General features: G+C 43.1%; 1 protein-coding gene across 1 annotated transcript in view; it reads right to left on the bottom strand.

The window, feature by feature from the left end:
• The window catches only part of TTLL12 (tubulin tyrosine ligase like 12), a 207,794-nt gene extending 206,349 nt beyond the window's left edge, over window positions 1–1,445 (bottom strand). The window contains exon 1 of the mRNA XM_085652473.1: window positions 1,203–1,445. Within this exon, the coding sequence (XP_085508599.1) occupies window positions 1,203–1,337 (135 nt within the window). The 5' untranslated portion in view covers window positions 1,338–1,445. The remainder of the gene's footprint in view (window positions 1–1,202) is intronic.
• Between the last annotated feature and the right edge of the window lie 23,223 nt (window positions 1,446–24,668).

Raw genomic sequence — 24,668 nt, 5'->3', positions numbered from 1 at the left:
TATTTAGCAAGCTGAGCTAAATAAACATGCACTATTCTAAACTCAGTCATGAACACAATCTTTGAAATCCTCCTGTTGACAGCCTGTGTGTCATCAATATATTCATTTCATAGACAATGTTCCCCAAATCTCCCTTATTTACGTAGTCTGCAGCTCTGATTTGCATAATCGCTTTCAAACGTACAGGGGTATCTAGCTCCCTCTTACATAGTTTGTCAACTCGATGTACAACATTACCTCACTACAATTTATATAGAGCTTACTAATATATATTCCCGTGAAAACAAAGTGTCAAACCCATTTATTTAGCAAGCTGAGCTAAATAAACATGCACTATTCTAAACCCAGTCATGAACACAATCTTTGAAATCCTCCTGTTGACAGCCTGTGTGTCATCATTATACGCTCTTCGTGTATGTGGCGAAGTTTGGCGCTGTCCACAAATCTGGTTGGACTAAACTAAAAAAAAAAACGCTACTGTTAAATATTAATAATAGTTCATAAGGCGTTTGTGTACCTGCACGTGTTGTTTATTTGGGGCAGCAATAAACGAGAGATACCTTTCCTTTCGGCATTCAGGCCCTGCAAGGTTTGTTTTCTGCACCATCGCCCACGTAGCCTATGTTTAGCCCCCTCCTCATCTGCTGTTTAAACCCAAATCAATGTGTGCACCATTGGAAGTGTATTTGTATTGTGTGCGCAAGCCTGCACTTAAAGCAGTGGCTTTTAGATTCCAATTGAAGATAGACAAAAATGAGTGATTTAAGTGCATCTCTCTATTTACACAAATCATTCACAAGTCACTCATGACACGATTTCCTTACTTAGACCTGTCCATTTACCCTCCACTACGCACTGCGCATAGCATTCACATAACTATCACGCTTTTGTAACTCCCCTTACTTAAAAAGTGTACAAATTACCCTGGTTAAACTGAGGAGATTCTCTCAGAATGCACTACTTTAGGGCTTCCTTTTCTTTTACATAAGGTCTCATGCACATGGCAGTAGCTCTGCTCCGTGGCCGCGTGAGAAAGCCAGAGCTGCAGACAGTCGTGCGATGAGGAACACCTGTCAGGGAGCCCTCTGCCTTCCCGGGGGTGCCTGAGCAGGTCGCAGGGGCTGCCGGGGATGTTCCAAGAACTGGAGCTACTGCTCCCATACCAATATGTACCACCTTAAAAAGAAGTGACCTAGACCCACCTCGTTCGCCAGCTTGTGGTGCAGGCTCTCCCAGTAGAGCGAGGGGATCCCCGCCGCGCGCAGCGCCGGTGCATGCAGCACCACGAAGTCGCTGAACTCCATTTCGGGGCTCCGAGAGTTTTCTGCCTCCTCCATGTTCCTTCAGCTGGTTCCCAGAGAACACACAAACCCCACGAAGTATGGAAGCGTGTGTGCACTGCAAACAAGCAGGCAAAGGGCTGGGCGGTACACTCGGTGGAAACAGAAAAGGGACTACAGAGGCAAAAGTCATAGCAAATGAGAACATACTGTTAGAAAAGTAAAAGAAGAGAACAGACTAGCCTTTATTTATTTTGTTTATTTGTGTGCGTTTAACTTTGGCAGGCGAACCCTTACTTAGGAACGAGTTTTAAAAATGTCCTAACAACAGTGATGGGGTGTTTCGATTCTATTAATGACAAGGAGGGGAGGATTATGCTAGACTTTCTCTACTGGTTTCTTCGTTACAGCCAACAAAACAAGCATTGGCATAACTAACCGGTTTCGGCAATGGGAGTACCTAATTAGGGATATGCAAGAAGCACTTTATTATTGACACTACTTCAGTTTGGTTGCCCTATAAAAATGGTTCCCTGCATAAAGCGCTGCGCATTGGTGTCACTTCATTTATGAAAGTCACCTTTATAGTCTTAAAAATATGTATAACGATTGACTACTGTAATTGAATTGAATGGCTTCAAAGCCCAGGACTGAAGCATAGTGGATTTGGTGAACTGCAGTCAACAGGCAACTTTAAACAAATAGACCGCCTATACCCTCAACAGAGGATGCAGACTTCAAGGCACTCTGCTGGATAGTGAGCACGGCTCCTCTTCGGAGAAGAAGTACCATGACCAAAGCAATCAGGAGCCCACTCATTAGGAGCTTATTGCATGAAATTCCCTGATGTTACTGAAGAGGAGGGGTGCCGGCACTATAGCGGGGTGCATAGCCAATCGGTCGCATCAATGGGAGTGCCTAATTAGGGCTGTGCAAGAAGCACTTTATTATTGACACTACTTGAGTTTGGCTGCCCTGTAAAACTTGTTCCCTGCATAAAGCACTGCGCATTGGTGTCACTTCATTTATGAAACATGCCTTTATATTCCAACAACTATGTTTAAACAATGAATACTATAACACCTACTTTGAAGTGAATGGCTTCAAAGACCAGGACTGAAGCATGACGACTTTGGTGACCATGGCTGGGCAGCGGGCTCACCACTGCCGGGCCGAAGGCGCACCAAAGGCAAGCCTGTCTGCGCCCACCCGTGCCCAAACGGGTTCAGGGGCCAGGAACCCTGCCCTAACTCAGCTGCCACAGGCCATATACACCAGTAACCAGCTACGCATGCCTTAGGCCGCCTCATGAACCTTGCTGTGAGAAGGGTTGGCAATTCGAGCTCAGGTATGTAGGCTCTGCAATGCTTAAGATGGACGCTTGCTGTCCACGCACGGAGCTGAAGACCTAGAAGCTAGGCCTAATTAACAGCCGATCCCTCCCTAAACATAAAACCGAAATCTGCCTGTTATTTGAGGTGGCAAATCTCGACGTCTTGTTCATAACTGAAAACTGGCTTAACGACAGCTTCATCCCAGATATCTTAATGGCCCTCCCTCCAGGATTTCACAACTATAAACTGGACCGCATAGGTCAGGTGGCGGGTGGACTTGCCTTCCTGATAAAAAATGAATTTAAATGCGTCCCTAACCCCTTTTCCATCCTTGGCTGTGAAAGCTGCCAATTTACCATTACGCTCTTGCCAACGTATAACTTTTCAGGGCTACTAATATACAGGCCCCCTGGACCCTATGGGGAGTTCTTAGATAGCCTGCCCGGTATGCTAGCCAGGTTTTTGGTGAAAAAAGCCCACATCACCATTTTAGCAGATTTAAATCTTCATTTTGAGGACCAGAATCTCCCCAGTGTCAAGAGGTTGTTGCTAGATCTCGAGGGACTACAACTATCTCAACTGATCACGTCTGCCACACACATCAAGGGTCACGTACTTGATCCAGTAATCTCAAACAACCCTAATATCTCAGTCTCCACCCCAATACCAGTATCTTGGTCAGACCACTTTCTTATCCTGTTTGCACCTGGCAATAGGGAAGCTGGAAAGAAAAAGCACCTACCTTCGTGAGTTACGAAGACAAGAAACTGGTCTTAGCTGAATACATACACAGGGGGGATCTCCTAACTTCACTGGCCACTAAGATACAGGACAAGGCTGATGAAGCTTACTCCGGCTGGGAAAGCAGGATTTTACACTATCATTGCATAAACTGGCCCCTAAACCATCTACTAAACCAAAATTAATGCCCAAAAAAGCACCATGGTTTAACACTCAACTAGTATCTCTAAAGAAACACTGCAAAAAAATCGAAAGGGACTGGAGGAAGACTTATGACTTACAACTCAAAGCCAAGTATAAGGCAGCTATTAGACTGTAGAATACAATTTGAGAGGGGGTCAAGAGGGACATTAAGTTTAAAGACTCCTACAGCTCCGAAACCCTCAGATCCAAAGCGCAAAAACTAACAGGAGGTGCAGAGTCTAAAAGGATAGCGAGCTACTAACTGCTGAGTAAGAAATACCAAAAGTACCAAGAAAATTCTTAGAGAGATCAGGATAACACCGGGCGGGAGTTAAGAGTTCATCAGCCCACCCTTACTGGCGGAGCATCGTCATCTGAAACTCTATGGAATAAAAGGCTAAGTACACAATGGCAGGCCAGAGAGTACTGCTCAGTGCTCAGCCTAATTATTCCTGGAAGAAAAATACTCCCGCCAGGGGTTATACTCAGAAACTAAAGAGTATGGTGCAGTGCTCAAATGTGAATGTGAATTTAAAAATGAATACTAAGGCGAAAAATATGTGTATTCAGGATTACCTAAGTTTCATATTTAAAAAAACCATAGTCTTAAGCAAAGATAGACTATTTCCTGGCTTGATTATAAAATGGTCGACATGTTTCAGCCGAGATGGTCACCTGACCCGGCTTTCTTCAGGACCAGTAACAAAATAGATATAAGAAAGATGCTACTGCAGGAAAAAATACATATGTTGGTGTCGTGTTCAAGAAAATTAAAGATATAGAAGTATGGATGTCAGATTTGACAGTGGCCGTAGCCACCCTACCATACAGATAGGCTCATCTTTCGACGTAAGAGGGATATCTTCTTTCCTAAAGAGGGTCAAAAGAATCAGAAAAATCATATGTCACCAAGTGGCAACACACAAAAGAAACAAAGCATTGCTAGCCGCTACTCGACAGTGTCAACTCTGCACTGTCAATTATTGACCAAAAACTCAAGTTGATGTTTGCCAACATACTGTTATATAAACCATGTTGAAAAACTCACCCAGCTTTCTGTGGGAGAACTGCCTCACCTCACCCGGCTGACTGCTCAGAGAAGGAGGCACCGCTCTGTTCAAAAGTGGGAGCAAAACACACAAGTTGCGCATTGATACTTGTACTGTTCGTGCTCATCTCACATACCTTTAAACAATTAAATAAACCTAAGAAGCTAAAACCTAAAAGAACTCCAGAATACCCACAGATACATTATGTACAGGTAAGTCACGATGTAATTATAACATAAAATAAAACATTATGTTTAAGATCTAAGCTTTAGTTACACAGCTCTGACGTAATAGTAAGAGGAGTAATGTCTTAATCCTGTGTAAAGTACCCAAAAATGATGTACCGCTGTTGTATCATAAAACAAAGGTCAAAGAACACAACCTAATGTGGTGGTGGAACAAGAATATATATGCTCTACTAGTTCTCAAACACCATACGCTTAACATATAATCGTCAATAAACCAACTACCGTGTAGTTCGCCCCCTCCTTACCTCTCCGTCGGTACTTCAGACTGGCCTCCGGGCTGTCTGGGAGGTAGGGGTGGGAGGGGGAGAGCTGCATTTATACCCGCCTCGATCGAATTAGTGTGGCTGAACGAAGTCAGGTGTGCGCGTCTCAGGAGTCGCCTCGCTGTTGCTGGCTGCGTGGAGCATGCGTGAGAGCCGGAACACGTCTATAGAAGCTAGCGCATCATCCGGTTGGCTGTAATAACGCATGCGCGCCGTGTGAGACAAACGGCGCGAGTGTGGGCGAATAGTGTAACTTACAAGTGCATGCGCACTGAAAGAGGCCCGCCCCGCATCAGGAAATGTGAAGTGCGCCCCTGACAGTGTTCTTTCACCAGGCGAACGGACCAAAAAAGAATGATGTTCTCAACTAGTTATCATTTGCGTGGGCATTGTCATAATTAAACCTAATGAAAATAATTATTAATCATCCGCGGTTAGTCCCTATAAAAATAGGATGCTCGTTGGGGGTTCCATAACAAAAAACTCGCAATAATAGATAGCGAATATCACGAAAGAAAATGAATGGACCCCAGGCATACACTGGCCCGCACGACATAATGGCTAATAATCTTGAAAAAATTAATACCCAATTTATAAAATATGAGTAATGTAAGCACTTATACTGATTATTGATTGTGTCTATAAGGCCGCCATTGGTTATGATTAGCCAAATATGCCGTAGTTAAAATTGGGTTAAAAAATCCATTAAACGAGACAGCAAGTGTCTCTACAAAACAGTTTCACTACGCACGTTAGCTACTAGGCAAAGTGGAAGATGAAATCAAGCCATATGGCCTCCAGTAGAAGCACGTATCAGTGTAGAGGGTGTATTACAACAAAGAACGTGAAATAAGCGTTACCTAAGAAAGCATTCATCATTAGGTATTTGCAAGAAAACAGTGGAAGGACAAGTACCTTGACATAGGGGTGTCGACCTATATAAGGCAAGTATCACTTCTAGGCAGATATCAAGTTACTCTTAGTAGAAATCTACGAACAGCAACGCATGGATGTACGCATCTCTATGATTTGAGATGTCAGTTATGGATATCAGTCACTAGAGTTCAGATGGAAACCCACGGTATGTTATCGTTCAGGCCTTGTGTGTCTGTCTTGCATTTGAAAATCCACCTTTGTTCTCTAGAAAATAAGAATCTAGAGATGTCAGTTATGTGTTGGGGAGTGAAAGGACGTTCCAAAACAAGCCATCTCAGTTCATCTGCCTTGTGCTTCTTAGCCAAAAAATGGTCAGTCAGGCAAGTAGATTGTTTCTTGCAGCGAATGGTGCTCTTGTGCTCGCTGATGCGGAGCTTGACTTTACGTGTGGTATATCCAATATAGTGCAACCCACATGACACGTAATCCTATAGATCACACATTCCGTGTTACAATTGGTGTGATTATGTAGTATCCAGGGGCGGTTTGTCCCTATATCCACTGATGTGGTCTTGATGGTCTGAGGGCAAACACTGCACGAACCACAAGGGTAGTGGCCACGGACCGGAGGTAATGACCACAAAGTACTGGGCCCACAGGTTGGCTGCAATAATGGCCGTGTATGGACCAAACTGTCACGTAGACTAGGACCCTTCTTGAATGCAAACAGTGGGGGCAAGATGTTTTCAGATGCTACATTCAATATATGCCAGTGCTTACGTACCATCTTCTGTATACGGTTAGACAAAGTGCAGAAGGTGGTAACAAAGGTAAGTTTCTCACTGGGGGTCCTACATATACTAGCATCCAATAAAGCATCTCTGTTATTATTCGATGCACGTTTCCAAGCTTGTCGCACCAAACGCTTGGGATATTGTCTTGAACAGAGTTGAGTGGCTAGTTCTTTGGCATGTTTATCAAACAGTTCCCTTGTTGAACAGTTCCTGCGTATACGCAGGAACTGGCCTACGGGCTGATGAACTCTTAACTCCCGCCCGGTGTTATCCTGATCTCTCTAAGAATTTTCTTGGTACTTTTGGTATTTCTTACTCAGCAGTTAGTAGCTCGCTATCCTTTTAGACTCTGCACCTCCTGTTAGTTTTTGAGCTATTAGACTGTACCACAATTTTTATCAAAGAGGCGCAGGCAACATTCTTTAAGCTAAAGATCAAACAGGCTCAGAATTCCTTGAAGAAACTCTTCTCGGTGGTCAAATCTCTAACCTCCCTAACACACGACAACCACACTGCTGAGGTTACGGACAAACGATGCAAAGAGCAGGCCACTTACTTCCTCAAAAAAGTTATGCACATTTATAGCTCCTTCACAACCGGGAGAGAGACATCTATGAGTAAGAAAAGAGATCAGGCGCAGACCCCCCCCATGCCCATTCTCAGTAGCTTCCCAACAGTCAATATAGAGGATGTGAGATTACTGATGGTTAAGGTGAACTCAGGCTCGCCTTTAGACCCTGCTCCACCTCATGTGCTTAAAAAGGTCACAGAGGTTTTGCTCCCGACACTAGCTAAAATCATGAATCTCTCACTAGACTCGGGTGAAGTACCAAGTGCATGGAAACATGCAATAATCAGACCATTGCTAAAAAAAACTAACTTAGACCCAGCCCACCAAGGTAACTATCGTCCCATTTCACTCTTGCCATTTGTCGGTAAACTGGTAGAGAAACATGTAAATGGAGTGCTGATAGAGTTTCTGGAAACAAGCCAATGCCTCCACCCCAAACAGATGGGTTTCTGCCCACATCATAGCACGGAATCAGCACTCCTGGCAGTGGTAGAGGAACTTAAAATGACGCTGGACAAAGGAAGGTCAGCCCCTATACTACTTCTTGACCTCAACGCAGCATTTGATACTGTGGACCACCAAACTTTGCGAATTAGACTGTTGGATCTTGGCATCCAAGACAAAGCCCTGGAGTGTCTGTCATCCTTCCTGGAGGGCAGAACTTTTCAAGTTATGGAAGCCAACCTTTTTTCTAAGATGATGCCATTGACTTGCGGGGTGCCTCAGGGCTCCTCGCTCAGTCCCACGCTGTTTAATGTTTACATGGGACCACTAGCATGGATAGCCCAAGATAGTGATGTCTCCATGATTTCATATGCAGATGATACCCAGCTGGTGGTATCCCTAGATCCCAGATCCAACGGTGACTCTGACAGCTTAGCACCCTGCATGGAAAGGGTTGTGGAATGGACGACAAACAGCTTTCGAAATCTGAACGGGGACAAAACAGAGCTGAGGGTCCTTGGAAATACTGCAGTTCCCAGGCCTCTGATCAGCTGGCCCACAGCCTGGGTAGCCAACCAACTCCGAATGTGACTATCACGATTCTTGGCTTCTTTTATGGGGATACATTGGCCCTTGGGGTGGGAGATTGTAGGGACAGCGGGAGGCTTCTGATGTGGGACCAATGTATGCAGTGGCAAATAAGACGCAGTAGCGAGTTTATGCAACAGGGGGGGTTTAATGTGTTTATGTTCTTTGGTTTTACAATAGTAATGATAAAGAAAATGTGTGTATCAAATGTCAAGGGAAATGACATTTCGTGGGGTAAGGAATTCCGCAATGTATGTGACATATGATCCAATAAAAATTTGTTTAAAAAAAATAAAAGAATCTTGGCTTCTGGCTTGATAAGACTCTAACAATAGAGATTCAATCCCCAAAACTGGCAGGTACATGTTTTGGATTACTCAGAATGCTCCGCAAAGTTTTGGAGCGTATCCCCGTACAGCTTAAAAAGACAGTAGTCCATTCCCTGGTCACATCACGTTTGGACTATGGAAATTCACTCTACCTAGGGGCACCAAAATATGTCATCAAAAGACTCCAAGTGGTCCAAAATGCAGCAGAAAGACTGCTCTGTAGGGTCCCAATACACAAACCAGTTGGAAAGCATTTAAAAGCTCTTCACTGAGTACCGATTAAGGCCAGAATCAACTTCAAGGCACTCTGTGTGACACACAGAGCCTTACACAACAAGGGCCCTAGTAAAATCAAAGATCTGTTGACCCCCTATGTCCCAAACAGAAGCTTCAGATCCTGCTCTGAACGGCTATTAAAAACCACCAGAATTCGGAGAGTCAGATGGGGAGGTAGACCCTTCACCCATCTGACACCCAAGCTGTGGAACTTTCTTCCACGCAAATCTAGTTTTCTGGAAAAAGAATTATCCTTCCGGAAATCGATTAAAACCTGGCTGTTTCATCAGTATCATTAATCCTCCTCCAACTTCTGTCTGTTATTGGTCTCCTAGCACTGGGAAGCCTTTGGGCAGCTATGCACTCTATAAATCTCATTAAATCTAAAATCATTAGTCAACAGGCAACTTTGAACAAAGAGAACCCCGATCCCCTTGACAGAGGAGGCTAACTTCAAGGCACCCTGCCGGTAGCAAGCCCAGCTCCTCTTCGGAGACGAAGTACTGAGACCAAAGCACTCGGGACTGCACTCATTAGGAGCTTTTTGCATGAAATTCCCTGATGTTACTGAAGGGAAGGGAGTGCTAGCACTACGGTTGGGTGCCGGCACTACAGTGAAGAATACTCACAGAGGATCCCGCCCAGAAATGAACTGCTGAGGCACAGTGTCCCGAAGCAGAGCACCACCATGCAGCAGCCCAGGATGATCTGCAGCAAGCCGAATAACAGCAGTGCCCTTGCTGGCAGCAGCCCTGCAAAGGAGCAGTGTTGGGGCGATGGGAGGGGTCTGCACTGAAGGCTGCAGGTCTCAGTCACATGAGGAAGAAGCGGTGGCTGCAGCTCCTGTGGGTGCAGCCATGGGGTAAAAAGGAGCCAGGCAGTGGCACAGGATTAAAAAACAAAAAAAGGTGCTTCTTGCAAATGAAAACAATAGCGCTCCTAACGTGTGGCGAGACCCGCCACCCAAAAAAGTAGCCCCAATCAATGGATGACAATAGCTGCTGCATATGTTTAAAAGTAGTTTGGCGGTGCTCTCTGGGAAGGCTAAACACCAGGAAAGGTGTGACGTATGCATGACCTTGACAAGTGGGGAGAATGAAAAATGGAGCAACGATGGTGCCAGTAAATGGGAAGCCTATGGGTGGGCTATAAGCCCACAAAGTAGATAAAGCATGTCTTTTCGAGATAGCTCATGCGCACCATCCTGACCTGAAAACAAACTACAGTACCCAGCAGTCGTGTACAGAACTACAAACACGATGCAAAACTATCCAATCATAACATCAGTAGCTATATAAAACACTCGATTCATAGTCCTTCATTGTTCTAATCAGTACTATAATGCATAGCATTGTTCATTACTTTTGCATAAAGTTCTCTCTTTTTCATTGTCACTTTCCTTACCCTAACGCCCTCATCCCCACCCCCTCTTATTCCATATATTAGTTCAGCCTAGCTCGTGCATAGAATGTAAGTGGGTCGAGAGTTCTAGTGGTTGACAGTTGAGGTATTCTGAGGTGACAAGAGCTGTAAGTAAGATTCATAAAAAAATTATCCGTCACACAACTTATTGTTGCTCACTGAGTTATTTTCTGCCATACAACCGATTTTGGCGATGAGAAAGGCGATCGATTATGTGGAACCCTACCATGAGTCCGGTGTGTGGTTGAGGAATGAAGATTGCGAAGCACTCCATCGTCACTGGAGCCTTCCCGCCAGCTGGCCCACCTCACTAGGCAACTGGATGCCAGGCAGTTGGGCGCTGAATCCAAGTGTGTTCATTTGTATCTTGAGAGCTGATCAGCATTGGAAGCTCTCCCTGCCTAAGGTACACCTCTAGGTGCAATCATGTAAGAAAAAGGCTTTGTGTAGTCTGAGGAATCCACGGCTGTACAAGCTTCCTTTGGAGTTTACCTCCCTTTTAGGTGACTATTATTCCTGTGCATTCCAGCTAAGGAGAGGCCATTTTATGTGGGGCAATATGTGTGTTTATTTCAAGCCTGCATCGTGTGAAGCAATGTTTGGAGTTTAGTGTTGCCATACTGTTTTGGAACAATTGCAACGTGACCCACTAAGACTATTGTGAATTAACAGTGATAGTAAAAGATTATACATTGTGGGTTTTTTGTGATAATTAGTTTTCTTCTCACGCTACAGAAATGCAATTAGATCCACAATGAAAGTTCTTACCTAATAAAGAAGAGCCACTAATTCCATGGAAAATTTGGAAGGAGGAATTTTGCACTTATTTAAAGGCAAATGAAGGGGATAAAAATAATATTGAAGGAAGTGACGTACTTAGGGCCACTCGGGTCACCTAGGACTACCTCTCAGCCTTCTATGCTAAATAAAGAGTCAGGGAAACAGTGAAGAATATACACCAATAATCATTTATTGTATACGCTCAGAGCGGGGCTCCGTCTCCACAGTCTCAAGAGAGTACTACAGAGGGAACTGAGGAACAATAAGCATAAGGATATATTATATGCATTGCATGGTCAACTAATAACACACCCACAGTGACATTTTCTCAACAGATGTGTGTGAATAGCGTAAAGACAAAAAAAGGTTTATACCCATGTTTCTTGCACAGCTCAGAACACTTTCAAGGTCGTTCCACCCTGGGTTGCGATCAAACTGCCAGACAGCTGGGAGAGGTTCTTTATCGAGGGAAAGCGATGCACTGGCACGAACAGTTCCTCGCTGCAGAAATCAAACTTAGCAAGGGGCATTTCTTGGAATCAAACAGGATTAGTTTTGAACAGTACATAAAATGGCGCCTGAAAAAGAAAATGGCGTAGCGAATGCTAACTTAAACATGGCATTAAAGAACATCAACGAACATAATCTAACAAACCCTCCTTTTAGCTTGAGCTAAAGACATTTTCTATTTAGAAAGTAGGTAAGGCTGGTACATATTCAGGGGCAACTGTGACATCCACATTATTTGATACAGCATCATAATTAGACATGTGATCAAGGTGGAGCTGTGGGCACTGTTTACAATTGATGTTCGATATTGGGACAGCATGGAATTGTGGAAATGTACCCAAAAGTGAGCACACTGGTGCAGGGTCACTTTCTCGTCCACGGGTCCAAAGACCAAGAAAATAGAGATCGGCACTGGAGTTGAAATAAAATAACAAGTTTATTAATCACTCATGAGTGGGATCACGTCCACACAACACTCTCAAGTGCTGCAGGAGGTAGTACAGTGAACTCACAGTCCATCGTCCTTATGTACTGGTTTTATGCAATGTAAGCATATGGGCAGAAATGGAAAGAACAAGTTTAGAAATAGCTATCAGCAAACAAGGGCAGATAGATGACTACATGGTCAGCAAATAGGGAGGGGGAGCAGGAATGCTTATGGCAGCAGTAAACAGTCAACATATAACATCTAAGACCAAGTGCACTGGCAGCTACAAACCCCCAGCACGTACATTGCTTAGCCATGTCAGGAGGTCAACTAAAATAGATGACACAAGCAGAGTGACAAGGCAAACAGCAGAGTACAAAAGAATTACGAAGGAAATGAAATGGACACCACAGCCAAAATGGCTGTTGCTTATGCTAATGAAAATATTCCACATATTCCACGGATGACCCTTTTTACATAAGCTGAGACATTTTCTCATTTCTTCAAAGGGGTACGATACACATAATGAATGTCAATTAACATAATTTCACAGATTTCTCGTTCTATTGCTAAACGGGCATTTGCATTCTGGACATTCGTTTTAGATTGTACACAAGTAGTACAAGTGGAAATACAGAGGGAGCAGAGCATTGGCCCACATTGAATACAAAAACAACAAGAGAAGAGAATTGCAATAATTATAAATAAGGCCGACAATACTTTCAGACCCCATACAGAAAATATGCTCCAGAACCATCCAGTCCAAGTCCATGTTCCTCAGTCTTGATGTATCTCAGTGGCTATTTTATGCATTTTGAAAATGGCATCATAAACAGAAGGGGCGTGGTCAGGAATAAACATGCAGCAACTACTTCCGATAATGCAACTTGCTCCGCCACGATCAGCTAAGATCACATCTAATACCATTCTATTTTGCAAAGTCACATTTCTCATAATTTGGAGTTCTTCTGTAATATTTCCAGGCGCCTTTGCTGTTTGATTAGTCACTGCCTCTACCATGCGGGTCAAGCGTCTTATTTTCCTGCTATTTAAAGCTGCACCAACAAAGTAAAAGAGTCCCAAATTAAAGTCAACATATTGCTGTAATGCAGTGTCAGTTTGATCCACTTCATCATTATTTATAGTTCTTTTGAATCGGTTCAAGAAAATGTCATTAAACAATTTTTTATATTTATGATAAGATGCAGGTGCTAAGAACACAGGAGGGAGCAAAAAGCACACATGGCATATTCCAGACCATCCAATTGGTAGATGACAGTAACCTTTACTTCCACAAATGAAATAAGTGTTATGTGAAGATAGAAAACTGCTATTGTTCATTCCAGTGATATTCAATACTGTAGTACAGTCACTTTTTCCTACAGGGATACTGCCAAAACTGCTCACACAAAGATTTGCTCGGGCTCTAGTAACAGCGATAACAGGAGGCCCGTTACCCTTGGCCATTCGAGTGTTGGGGAAAGCAAAACTTGTGGAGGAATCTCCTTTTCTATACTCCTCCATTTCCCATACAGTTCCTTTCGCGTAAGGGTCCTCTTTCTCATCGGGGGAACAAATCTTATTAAGTTGTGCATTGAGTTCTCCTACATCTGCTAGAGTAATGTTACTAATTTCAGAGGCCCACAACAGCGCGAACCAGGCTCTACAGGAGCCATTATGCGAGAATGGTAAGGGAATGTAAGGCGTTCCTCCCTTCTTCTGATGGGCTGGCATCATTCCACATACCCAGCAGTTGGTAGTGTTTGTAGCATTATGAGTATGATGCAACATATGTATGAAAGTGTTATTGAGATATGGCATTCGGTGCTTCTTTTCATGATAGGGAAGAATGAAGTAATAATGTTCTGTGGGGACAGGAGTAGTAGCAGTCAATAAGTTTCGAACCGGAGTTACTTCCTCTACAACCCACATTATCGTAGCAATTATGACAGCAGTCAGAATTAGTCCAGTGATGAACATTGTGCATTTGCTACAGATTTTTGCAGCACTCGATTTCTTCTCCTCAGGATGTTCATTTAGTCATCAAACAACAAAACAGATGATGCCCTAAGGTCCTGGGCGGGCGTTGGTTTCTTCACTAACGTTGAGACGAGTAGTCACTAAAAGGCTACACCCCTTTGTAGTCAGTCTTTAACCACCCAGGACAGTGGCTCAAACAGTTTCTTTTTGCGATGAAGTGTCTTTCTTCCTGGATTGAAGCAGATATCTAGATGCTCCAGGGATCGTGTGGTCTGGGAAGACTTCCTCAGTCCCTTCAGGTGACGCAGCTCATCCTTTCTCGGTAACCAGAATGTCGCGGTGATCATTCAGCGCAGTAGGTTCCACCAAGGCGAACGGAACATTTCAGCAATGGCTGGCATGTACCCAGTTCTTCCTGTTGGTCACTCGCTCTACAGTTCTGGTAGCAAGGAGAACCTGCTCTGGGCCACGCCAGCGAGGTGCCAGGCTGTTCGTCCGCTGGAAGATTTTTGTCAGAACGAAGTCACCAGGACGCAGATTGTGTCCATCACCCTGCGACCTGTCTGGAAGAGCTTCCCACACCTGCTGATAAATAGAAGACAAGCTGTCAGTTAACTGGGACAAATAGTCACTCATCAATATGTGGGGAACATCATGTATAGGGCGAGGCTTAGGGACCCCCCAAATATTCATGGGCCTCCCAAAGACGATCTCATGTGGCGTAAGGCCAGATCGTGTATGTGGTATCGATCTGATGGAGAGCAATGCTGAAGACAATCTGTCAGGCCATTTCAAAGAAGTAGAGGCCTGTATTTTAGCCAATTTCAATTTCTGGGTGGAGTTATAACGCTCCACCAGGCCTGCTGATTGTGGGTGAAAAGCTGCATGAAATTTCTGCTTAATCTCCAACCCTTTCATGACATATTCTACAACTTGCCCAATGAAATGAGGTCCGTTGTCACTCCATAGGACGCGACAAATGCCGAATCGAGGAAAGAACTCCTTTAGGAGAACTTTTGCTCTCGTGAGAGCTGTATTATCCTTCGTAGCATACGCCTCCACCCATTTACTGAGGGCACAAACCACTACTAGGACATATTTTAGATTATAACAGTTCTCAAACTGAATCCATTTGCAGGACCTTAAAAGGTGCAGTTGGTGTCGCAAACCCTCCTGTTGGAGTTTGCGTTCCCTTTCCAGGATTATACTGGAGACAGACCAGACAAGAATGGACTATTATTTTTTTAGCAGTGCCGGCAATATCAGGAGGATCCCAAACTTGCATAAGTTGTTTTGCCATTGAGGATGCACCAACATGTGCCGGCCCATGTGCCATGTGAATTAAAGGGTATAAGTATGCTGTTGGTCCTATCTTTATTCCTCCAACAGCCCTCATCATCCAGTGTTCCCTCCCTAGACCATTGATCTAGTTCATTAGCAGAGTCAGATTGTTGCATGTACAGCACTTCCTGCCTCACATCATGCCAACGTTCAGCTTGTGACTTCACCACATACATAGATGTGGTACTTCGCTGCATTGTGGTCTCACAGGCTGTGTGATCCGCAAAGGCGTTACCTGCTCCTATTTTATCAGTCACTTTCTTGTGTGCACTACACTTAACAATTGCCACTTTCTTAGGATAAGTTAGGGCAGTAAGAAGATTATGCACTAATTCTCCATGCACTATCTGTGTCCTATGTGAGGTGAGGAAGCCCCTTTCTTTCCACAAGCGACCAAAATTGTGTGCCACCCGGAATGCATACTGGCTGTCGGTAAAAATATTGACAAGTAAGTTTGTACTACGCTCAAATGCTCTTGTTAGTGCAATCAGCTCGGCCGCTTGGGCCGACTTCTGTGGGATGCAAGCTGTCTCAACTACTGTCTGAAGTGTTGTAATAGCATAGGCAGCAGATGTAGTGCCATCGGGTAAATTCAGACATGAGCCATCAACCCATAAATCCCCATCAACACTAGAAACAGGTGTATCTTGTAGGTCAACACAACCCTTTGTTTGCTCTTCAGTGAGAAATATACAATCATGTGATTCTTGTGACTATGACTGAGTAGCTGGAAATGGCAACAATGTGGCAAGGTTTAGTGTCAGGCATCTTTTCAACGTGATATGAGGGGCCAAAAGTGTCAATTCATATCCTGTCAAATGAGCACTAGTCAAATGTTGCGTCTTTGTTTGATTTAGCAAAGCCTCAACTGAATGGGGTACTAACACAAGCAATTTATGTGACAAAACTATTCCTTCACTCTGACGTATAGAAACAGCCATTGCTGCTACTGCTCAGAAACATCCAGGCAGCGCACGGGCGACTGGGTCAAGGACAGCTGAGAAATATGCACAAGGACATTGTTTATCACCGTACATTTGTGTTAAAACCGAGAGGGCACAACCTTCCCTCTCGTGTACATAGAGTGTAAAAGTCTTAGTGTAGTCTGGAGTTCCTAATACTAGTGCAGAACAAAGAGCTTGGCGTAACTGTTGGAAGGCATTCTGACATTCAGTAGTCCATGGGAGGGGCGTCGGAGTGTCTTTAGTCAAAAGTGCCAACAAAGGTTTAATAATGTGCAAGAAACTGGGGATCCACTACCTACAAAAAGAAGTAAGGCCAATCAGTGCACAAACATCCTTTTGAGTACGGGGCACAGGAGTATCTAAAATGGTCTGAATGCGATCTGGTGTGAGTGCACGTCCCTCCTTAGACAGGAAGTGACCTAAATAGGTCACCTGCTGTCTACAAAATTGCAATTTCTTTCTAGAGATTTTGTGATTATATGATGCAAGAAATGATAATAATAACAGTGTTCTTTCTTCACACTGCTCAGGGGTATCTGCAGCTAACAAGACGTCATCGACATATTGGATAAGGACCAACCCTTTTGGTACAGGAAAGGAATCAAGTTGTCTTTTTAATGCTTGACTGTAAATGCTAGGACTCTCTGTATAGCCCTGTGGAGCTTTACAGAACCGGAATGATCTATTTTTCAACATAAATCTGAAAAGATAACAGCTGTCTGGGTGAATGGGTATTGAGAAAAATGTGTTCTTTAAGTCGATCACCGAAAATGTAGTGGCAGTGGGAGGGACCATAGTGAGAAGGGTTGTGATATCCGAGACTACCGGATATTGGGGCACTACAATTTTATTAACCTGCCGCAAATCAATAATGAATCTATACATTTTAGTGTCAGTGTCTTTTTTCAAAATAGGAAGGAGAGAGCTATTGCAAATATTATAGGGATCTTCTTCCACTACCCCCACTTTGATCAAATCCTGAACAATGTGCGCTAATGCTTCTTCACCTTCTCAGAATATTTTGTATTGGGACAGACGAGGCGATGAAACACTTTCCTTTACTTGGATATGCACAGGTGGAATAACCATTTGACCCACATCAGTATCTGATCCAGCCCACAAAGTACACGGTAGGGACGCCAGAGCGGCATCCTCATTGATAAGACAGGATCTCTCAACCATTGGATAATTGTCATTTAAAATAACACGCACACCTTCCGGAGAACAACGTATCGTAGCATGAAAATATTTAAGCATATCGATACCCACAATGTTATCCGGCGTGTTAGGGGAAAGCAAAAATGGACATGCTGCAGTGAATTTGTCCAGTCCGAATTCAAGTGACTGTGTAAGCGGGCTAGGTGTAGGTGTTCCATAGAACCCTATCAATGTTATCATTGTGCCTGACAGGGGAGCCCTAGGAGTCATTTTTTTAGACAGAGCACTATGATTAGCCCCTGTGTCAACCAGAACCCGATCAGTAGATCCCAAGACTTTTGCGTCAACATACAGACCCATTTGATCTACTGGCATCTCAACTGATTCCTTACCCCATCGTAGGCATCCCTATGCGTAGTCGGAATCTGCAAGTGCAAGTGCATTAGCAGAATAATATTAATAATAATGATAATATAATAATATAATATCATTTGGTATTGATTTCGTCTATCAAAAGTATTAGAATAATTTGGTCCTTGTTCAACTGCCTCAAACCTAGGACGAGCTCCTGCACCTCCCCTGTTTCCTGAATTCCCATGGCGTCCTCTCATACTTCATATACTGAATAGTTGTTTTTTGTAAACACTATGCATATCAGATTGATTATTTTCAATATGTTTATGTCACAATGTATTATTCATGATTTTTGTCTTTTACGTATTGTTTAACAATGTCTTTCACAGCATGATACAGTTTACGCACTTTCACTCACATCCTTTTTCTATGTCTACTACGAGACACTGTGATCCGCTTTCTATTACTATGTTAAATAGACACGTCTTTCACGTCACGCACACGTCCTTGGCTGAGGAAGCCACGTACAATCACTACATTCGGTGAGTTCGCAGCACGCTTGAAAATGGCCTGGCATTTAGTTCCACGATGGGTGATAGACTAAGAGATTTTGGGTCCTGTCCTTGACACCGCGTTAATTCGCTTGACTCCGCGACTTTGGTTTGAGTTAATTCAAACGGTGAAACTTTATTTTCCACGATGGGTGATAGAATAAGAGGCCTTGGGTTCTTTCTTTGACACCGCGTTAATCCGTTTTACATCGCGACTGTGTTTTGAGTAGATTCATACGGTGATACTGTATTCTCATGTTTCTTTTGCACACCACCATTCTTATGTTTTTTTACACTACGTGTTTATGCTTTGCATGTCATCAGGTCTTTAGCTATGTACACGTGAAATATCGTAGTTATCATGATTTGTTTTTTCTTTCAGAACTATTTCACTTAGCGTTTTCTGACTTTACCCTGTTGCATGTGTATTTCCGTTCACTGACATTATTGTGCATTAAGCATGGAGGGCTAGCAGATAATTTGCCTCTTTGTTTACTTTGTAGAATTGATGAATGACCCCTGACGAAGGGTCTGGAATAGACCCGAAATGCATTGGGTTCTAATGAATTAATGTTATTCATGGATGTTTCACGAATGATATCGAACATCATTGGATTTTGCATAAATCACTGTTGCATGGAATTAATGCAATAAATTTTCAAATAATGAACATTGTTCTATAATTGTCCTCCACTAATTGAGCAAGAACATTTGACGAATTGGTTGATAGCAATTGTATTTGCTGTGACAACAGTGCTCACACCAGCAGAAGTGCTTTCACTTCATGCATTTTCGACTGGATGTCCTCTCATACTTCCCCTTCCTCGCTGGTACTGCTGACCTCGTAAAAGAGGGCACTCAGAACGCCAATGCCCAGTCTCTTTACAATAAGCACACTGATCAGGGGACAAATTTGCTTGAGGGAGAGGGGGCACTCCAGGTGTATACATTGCACGTCCGCCTCTTCCACTTCCCCTAAATGGTGGACCATATACTTGAGCCAACATAACTTTTCTCTTTAATTCTTTAACCTTCTTATCCCTCTGCCTTTTGCTTCCTGTTTCTGTCACTCATAATATTGGGCCATAGTCAAAACGGAAACTGGGGAAGACGTGGTCCAAGAACTCTCACTAGCCTTTAAGTGACTAGCTATTTCCAGTAACATATTAGTGTCAAATTTATCGACAAACAAATGCTTACCCGTATCATCGGCCAATGTCTGGTGGCTAAAATTATGGTATGTCTCCTCAAATCTTGAAAAGTAATCAGAAACTGACATCCTTTTTCTGTTTACAGGATGCTAACGTAGTCCAGTCTATATTTTAGGGGATATTATAGTCTTTAACTTTGTCACAATAGCTTTAGAAAGATCTAATATCTCCTTCTGAGGTTTCTGTGCAGGCTCCCTTCCCGCATCTATTTTTTCTAAATGTTCTCAGGTATCACCATATGCCACCATTATCATCTATTTTACGTATTGTTCTCCACATATCAGGGGGCTAAATAAGCCCGAAGAACATATCAATATCTGGCAAGGTCATAGTGCAGGAGCTGATGGCTCCTTCCACCTCCTCATAGAAGGCGGCGGGATATTTCCAGGGGTCGGGCAAAGCAGCTTTAAGAGCCATAACATCTGCTCTACTCCAAGGAGTGTAAACCCAATTATATATAAAATATCCCTTTGCATCATCCGAAGTTTTATCATTATTTGTTCCTGCACCCTTCGGAGGAACATACAGGGGTTTAGCTTCACACATTGGTTTCATAACAGCTTCATTGCTATTGGATTTGTCCGCATCGACCGAAGCATCTACTTTGTTTGCCTGAGATTGAACTGCTTCTGCAACTTTATTTTTCCTAGCTAATTCTTGCTCCTTTCGTAAATGCAATGTTTCATTTTGTAATTTGACCACTCGTCTAATCATATCAGGTAGGTTCGAAAAAAGGAAAGTCCCATCTACTAACTGTTTATAATAAGTACTTATATCATCTGGCTCTGTCTCATTAGAAATATGCTGCCAACCATGTATTACCTCCCAAGAGAATTTTTCTAAGAAATAAAATTGGTCTATATATTTCCACTGTTGAACCATAGCTACAAGGTTTGATGCAGTGTTATTCCGACGAGCTTCCTCTCTAGCAGCGGTTTTTGATGTATCTTTTTCTGCTTTAGTCAAAGTAGAGCGAGTCTGTCGCCCAGCTTGCTTGTCTTTATCTTTATCCTCTGAAGAAGAATGCTCCTCGTCAGAAGCCTTACCCTCAGGGGCACTTGGAGTGGGAAATTTATACGGGGGTGGGGGTCAATCTAATAAAATAGAATCATCATGAGGCTTATTAAGTATCCGATAAATAGAGCTTCTAATAGGGTACTGGCCATTTATCTTTAATCTACGTTCTCTATCTTCATTTTCTATTCTTTCCTTCATTTCTTTGTCTTTTAATTCCACCGCTTTTTGATGTATCGTTATTCTCTGCTCTTTCTCTGCTATAGCTTCCGCTCTCTCCCGCACTTTATCCCACATACGTACACAATCAAACATATCCTGTCTACTCTTTCTTTTAAATAAACACTGATCTACATATTGAACCTTTTTAAAAATCGAATGACCCATTCACTGGCCATTGTAAATCGGACTCTTCTTTGTGTATTTGTTCCACAATGAACCATACATTATGGGAGAAATACCGAATTTGATACACATCTCTCTATTTGGGGTCCCTTCCGGAGGAGCCGGCTGACTTTGCTCTAAAATATTCTTGGTACCACAAGAGCAGCAACACCACTTACGGAGTGTGCTGAGAACAGGTATGTTTTCACAAGTATATGTAAAATATTACTACTCCAAACAAATATTCCAAAAGGATAAAAATCTTCACATTACCTGCCTTCAGTCTTTGCAAAGAATGAATACTAAAACTTAAACCAAAAAACCAAACCAAGCAAATCAAGAGTGCCGCTTTAGCGACCTTACCAAACAGAAGTCTCCAACACCCACCTGCCGATCTCTGGTTGACCTAATGGTCACTGCAGAATATGCCAAAGAAAGCCCCAGTCGACACCGGCCACCACCCGGAGGGTCAAATCAGGAAAACCGGAAACCTCACGTCGGCCTGCAAAGACAAGGGTCTTCTCATGCAGTGCGCATCCTCAGTAATATTTCGATCCTCCGTCGAAACCACTCCTTCGGACCGCCATGTCTCCGATGGGGCCCCACGTGTCGGGCACCAACTGTGGAAATGTACCCAAAAGTGAGCACACTGGTGCACGGTCACCCTCTCGTCCACGGGTCCAAAGACCAACAAAATAGAAATCGACACTCGAGTTGAAATAAATAATAAGTTTATTAATCAATCATGAGTGGGACCACGTCCACACAACACTCTAAGGTGCTGCAGGAGGTAGTACACTGACCTCACAGGCCATCGTCCATATATACTGGTTTTCTGCAATGTAAGCAGATGGACAGAAATGGAAAGAACAAGTTTAGAAATAGCTATCAGGAAACAAGGTCAGATAGATGACTACATGGTCAGCAAATAGGGAGGGGGAGCAGGAATGCTTATGGCAGCAGTAAACAGTCAACAGATAACATCTAAGACCAGGTGCACTGGCAGCTACAAACCTCCAGCACGTACATTGCTTAGCCATGTCAGGAGGTCAACTAAAATAGATGACACAAGCAGAGCAAAAAGGCAAACAGCAGAGTACGAAAGAATTACGAAGGAAATGAAATGGCCACCACAGCCAAAATGGCTGTTGCTTATGCTAATGAAAATATTACACTTTTTCCACAGAATTATGTGTCTTCAAATATTCCCTCGTCTATGTTCATAAGGTCATCAATATCATTCTGTAACATCATAGCGGCATTAGTAACAGAGGCATATATTTTCTGTTTCTGCGTTAAAGCAGTGGCACAATAGGAACAACAGAGCGGTAGACATTGAACGAGAATACAACAGAATATTAATACTGCTATGAAATGATCAATTTCCTTTAGGATCCAGCCCCAATTACCTAAGAAAGACCAACTCCAATTTCCACTTTCCATGCCTTTGACAATATCAATGATATCCATAATGTGTTGCATTATGTTCTTTTCCAATATTGAATAAGTCCAATTGGACAGAAAAAAAGACCCGGTGGGCATATATTGGCCCCTCATAATCCAGAAGTGCTTAGATCTGATTTATTTACTAGGGAAAGGGTGCTTTTATACAGCATTGTCCCTGAACAATTAATGTACAAAGAAGTATCTGTAATGTTCACTATGGGGTAACAAGCAGCATAATAACCAGCCTCCCGGGGCAGTGTCAATTGTTTATAATGCCAATCCGCGAGAGTTACATTCTGTTCTTCCATATCACAATTATCACAGTACGTGTTGTTATCACAGCCAGGGTAACCGTCACTCCGTGGTTTTCGGTGGTACAGGCATGGGTAACCAAATCCAAACATTCCCTTTACCTCCACAAACTGTGGTGGCCAAGTGTACGTGTAGTTAACAAGTGACAAAGGGTATGCAGTCCAAAGGCTAGTGGCAGAGTGGATAGGATACTAGGCAGTCCCCCTCCCAAAGAATCTTCTATGAGTTTTCACAAACACGTTATTCGTGGCGGTCCTCCTATAGCGTTTCGGAGGAATGTGTTCACCCATGTTGAGTGTGGGTACACTATGTGTATCTTCCAGGAGCCATGATACCCCCATACTATTATTAACACCGTCACCAGAGCAATGACACACACAATTTTACTTTGTGTAGACCAAACCACACTGCATTGTCTCAGGGCAATTAGCTGATCCTCCTAATGTATTTGTCTTCCAAAAGGATACATAATGGAACAAGAGAAGAAATGCAAAAATGAAAAGAAATGTAAATTTTCCAAGTGTCTGTCAGAGCCTCACTGGTACAGGCTCCTATCGTCCATCAGTTGGTGCTCTTGATCAACGGCGGTGGAGTTTGCTCCATCCTAAGCTCTTTCCTCATCTATCCCACGTCGATAAAGGTGGTATGCCTTTCAAAGTATACTTTACTGACTAATGTTCAAACAACAATACCAAAACAGATGCAACTCTTTCATGTATTCCATTCCCTCGTTGGTACTGCTACTCAGTACTTTCCTACCTTGTGCAGTCCATCCCTAGTCTTTCTTTTCTTTGGACTCGGTGGTCCTTAGCCGAGGACGTAAGTTGTGCCTGGCAGCTCCAGGCACTGTGTGATCACTGACAAGAAAAGAAGTTTCTCTACCTATATTTTTCAAAATGTACAATGTATCATCTTATTAGTATATCGATACTTAAACTGACCCATCAAGCAAAAAAATAAATCAAAAAACATTCAATGCGTAGCCAAAAAAAGATTCATTGTTTTATTTTTTACTTTAAACAATTTCAGAAAAATAAATTGAATGCATAGGCTTATTTCTGATTTGTAAAAGAGACTTCAAGTAACAATATATATACATAGAAGGCCCCAGACATTTCCAAACACATACAGGCTCACAGACTCAAACCGGTTTCATACCACACCATAAATACATACGTCACACATCTACAAACGAAAAGGTCTGAACATCCCTATTGCGCAAAGCCATCTCGAACCTCCTTAATGTACATGAAGCCAGGAACTTTCCATACGGCAATAAGCTCACAATCGCTCCATCCTCAAACCTGCGTGCTGGCCTCACCATCACTTTATACAACAAGCATTTGCAATGCAATAGGTCTCGCAGTTACGCAAGTTTGAGCTATTGGCATTGCAAATGGCTATGCCATTTATTTTGGTATTGGTTTTTAAAACATAAATAAAAGACATTGTCATTTACAATGACAATAGCTTAAATGCGCGTAAATGCGCGACCTATTGCATTGCAAATGCTTGTTAGACCAGTGATGAGCAGCATTTCGGGAGTTGCAGTTTCACTTTTGACATTTCTGATATATGCTCATAAATCCTAGCGTGCAAACTGCTGTTGCTAAGAAGGAAGCCATCATTCAAGGTGCCGCACACGACGTGAGGCCTCTTGTCGGCGATGGAAAACAAGCATTGGCATAGCCAATAGGTCTCGCCTTTGGGACCTTATAAGTGTTTAGCCACGCAACAGTTGATGGGGTTGCACCAAGGATATTGTGCTGCATAACTAAATACTTTGAAGGTCCCAAAAGCGAGACCTATTGGCTATGCCAATGCTTGTTTTTGTTGG

Source organism: Triturus cristatus, chromosome 4_1, assembly GCF_964204655.1.
Source record: "Triturus cristatus chromosome 4_1, aTriCri1.1, whole genome shotgun sequence".
Taxonomy (NCBI): domain Eukaryota; kingdom Metazoa; phylum Chordata; class Amphibia; order Caudata; family Salamandridae; genus Triturus; species Triturus cristatus.
The sequence above is the reverse complement of the archived record's forward strand: the minus strand, read 5'-3'. Positions and strand labels throughout refer to the sequence as shown.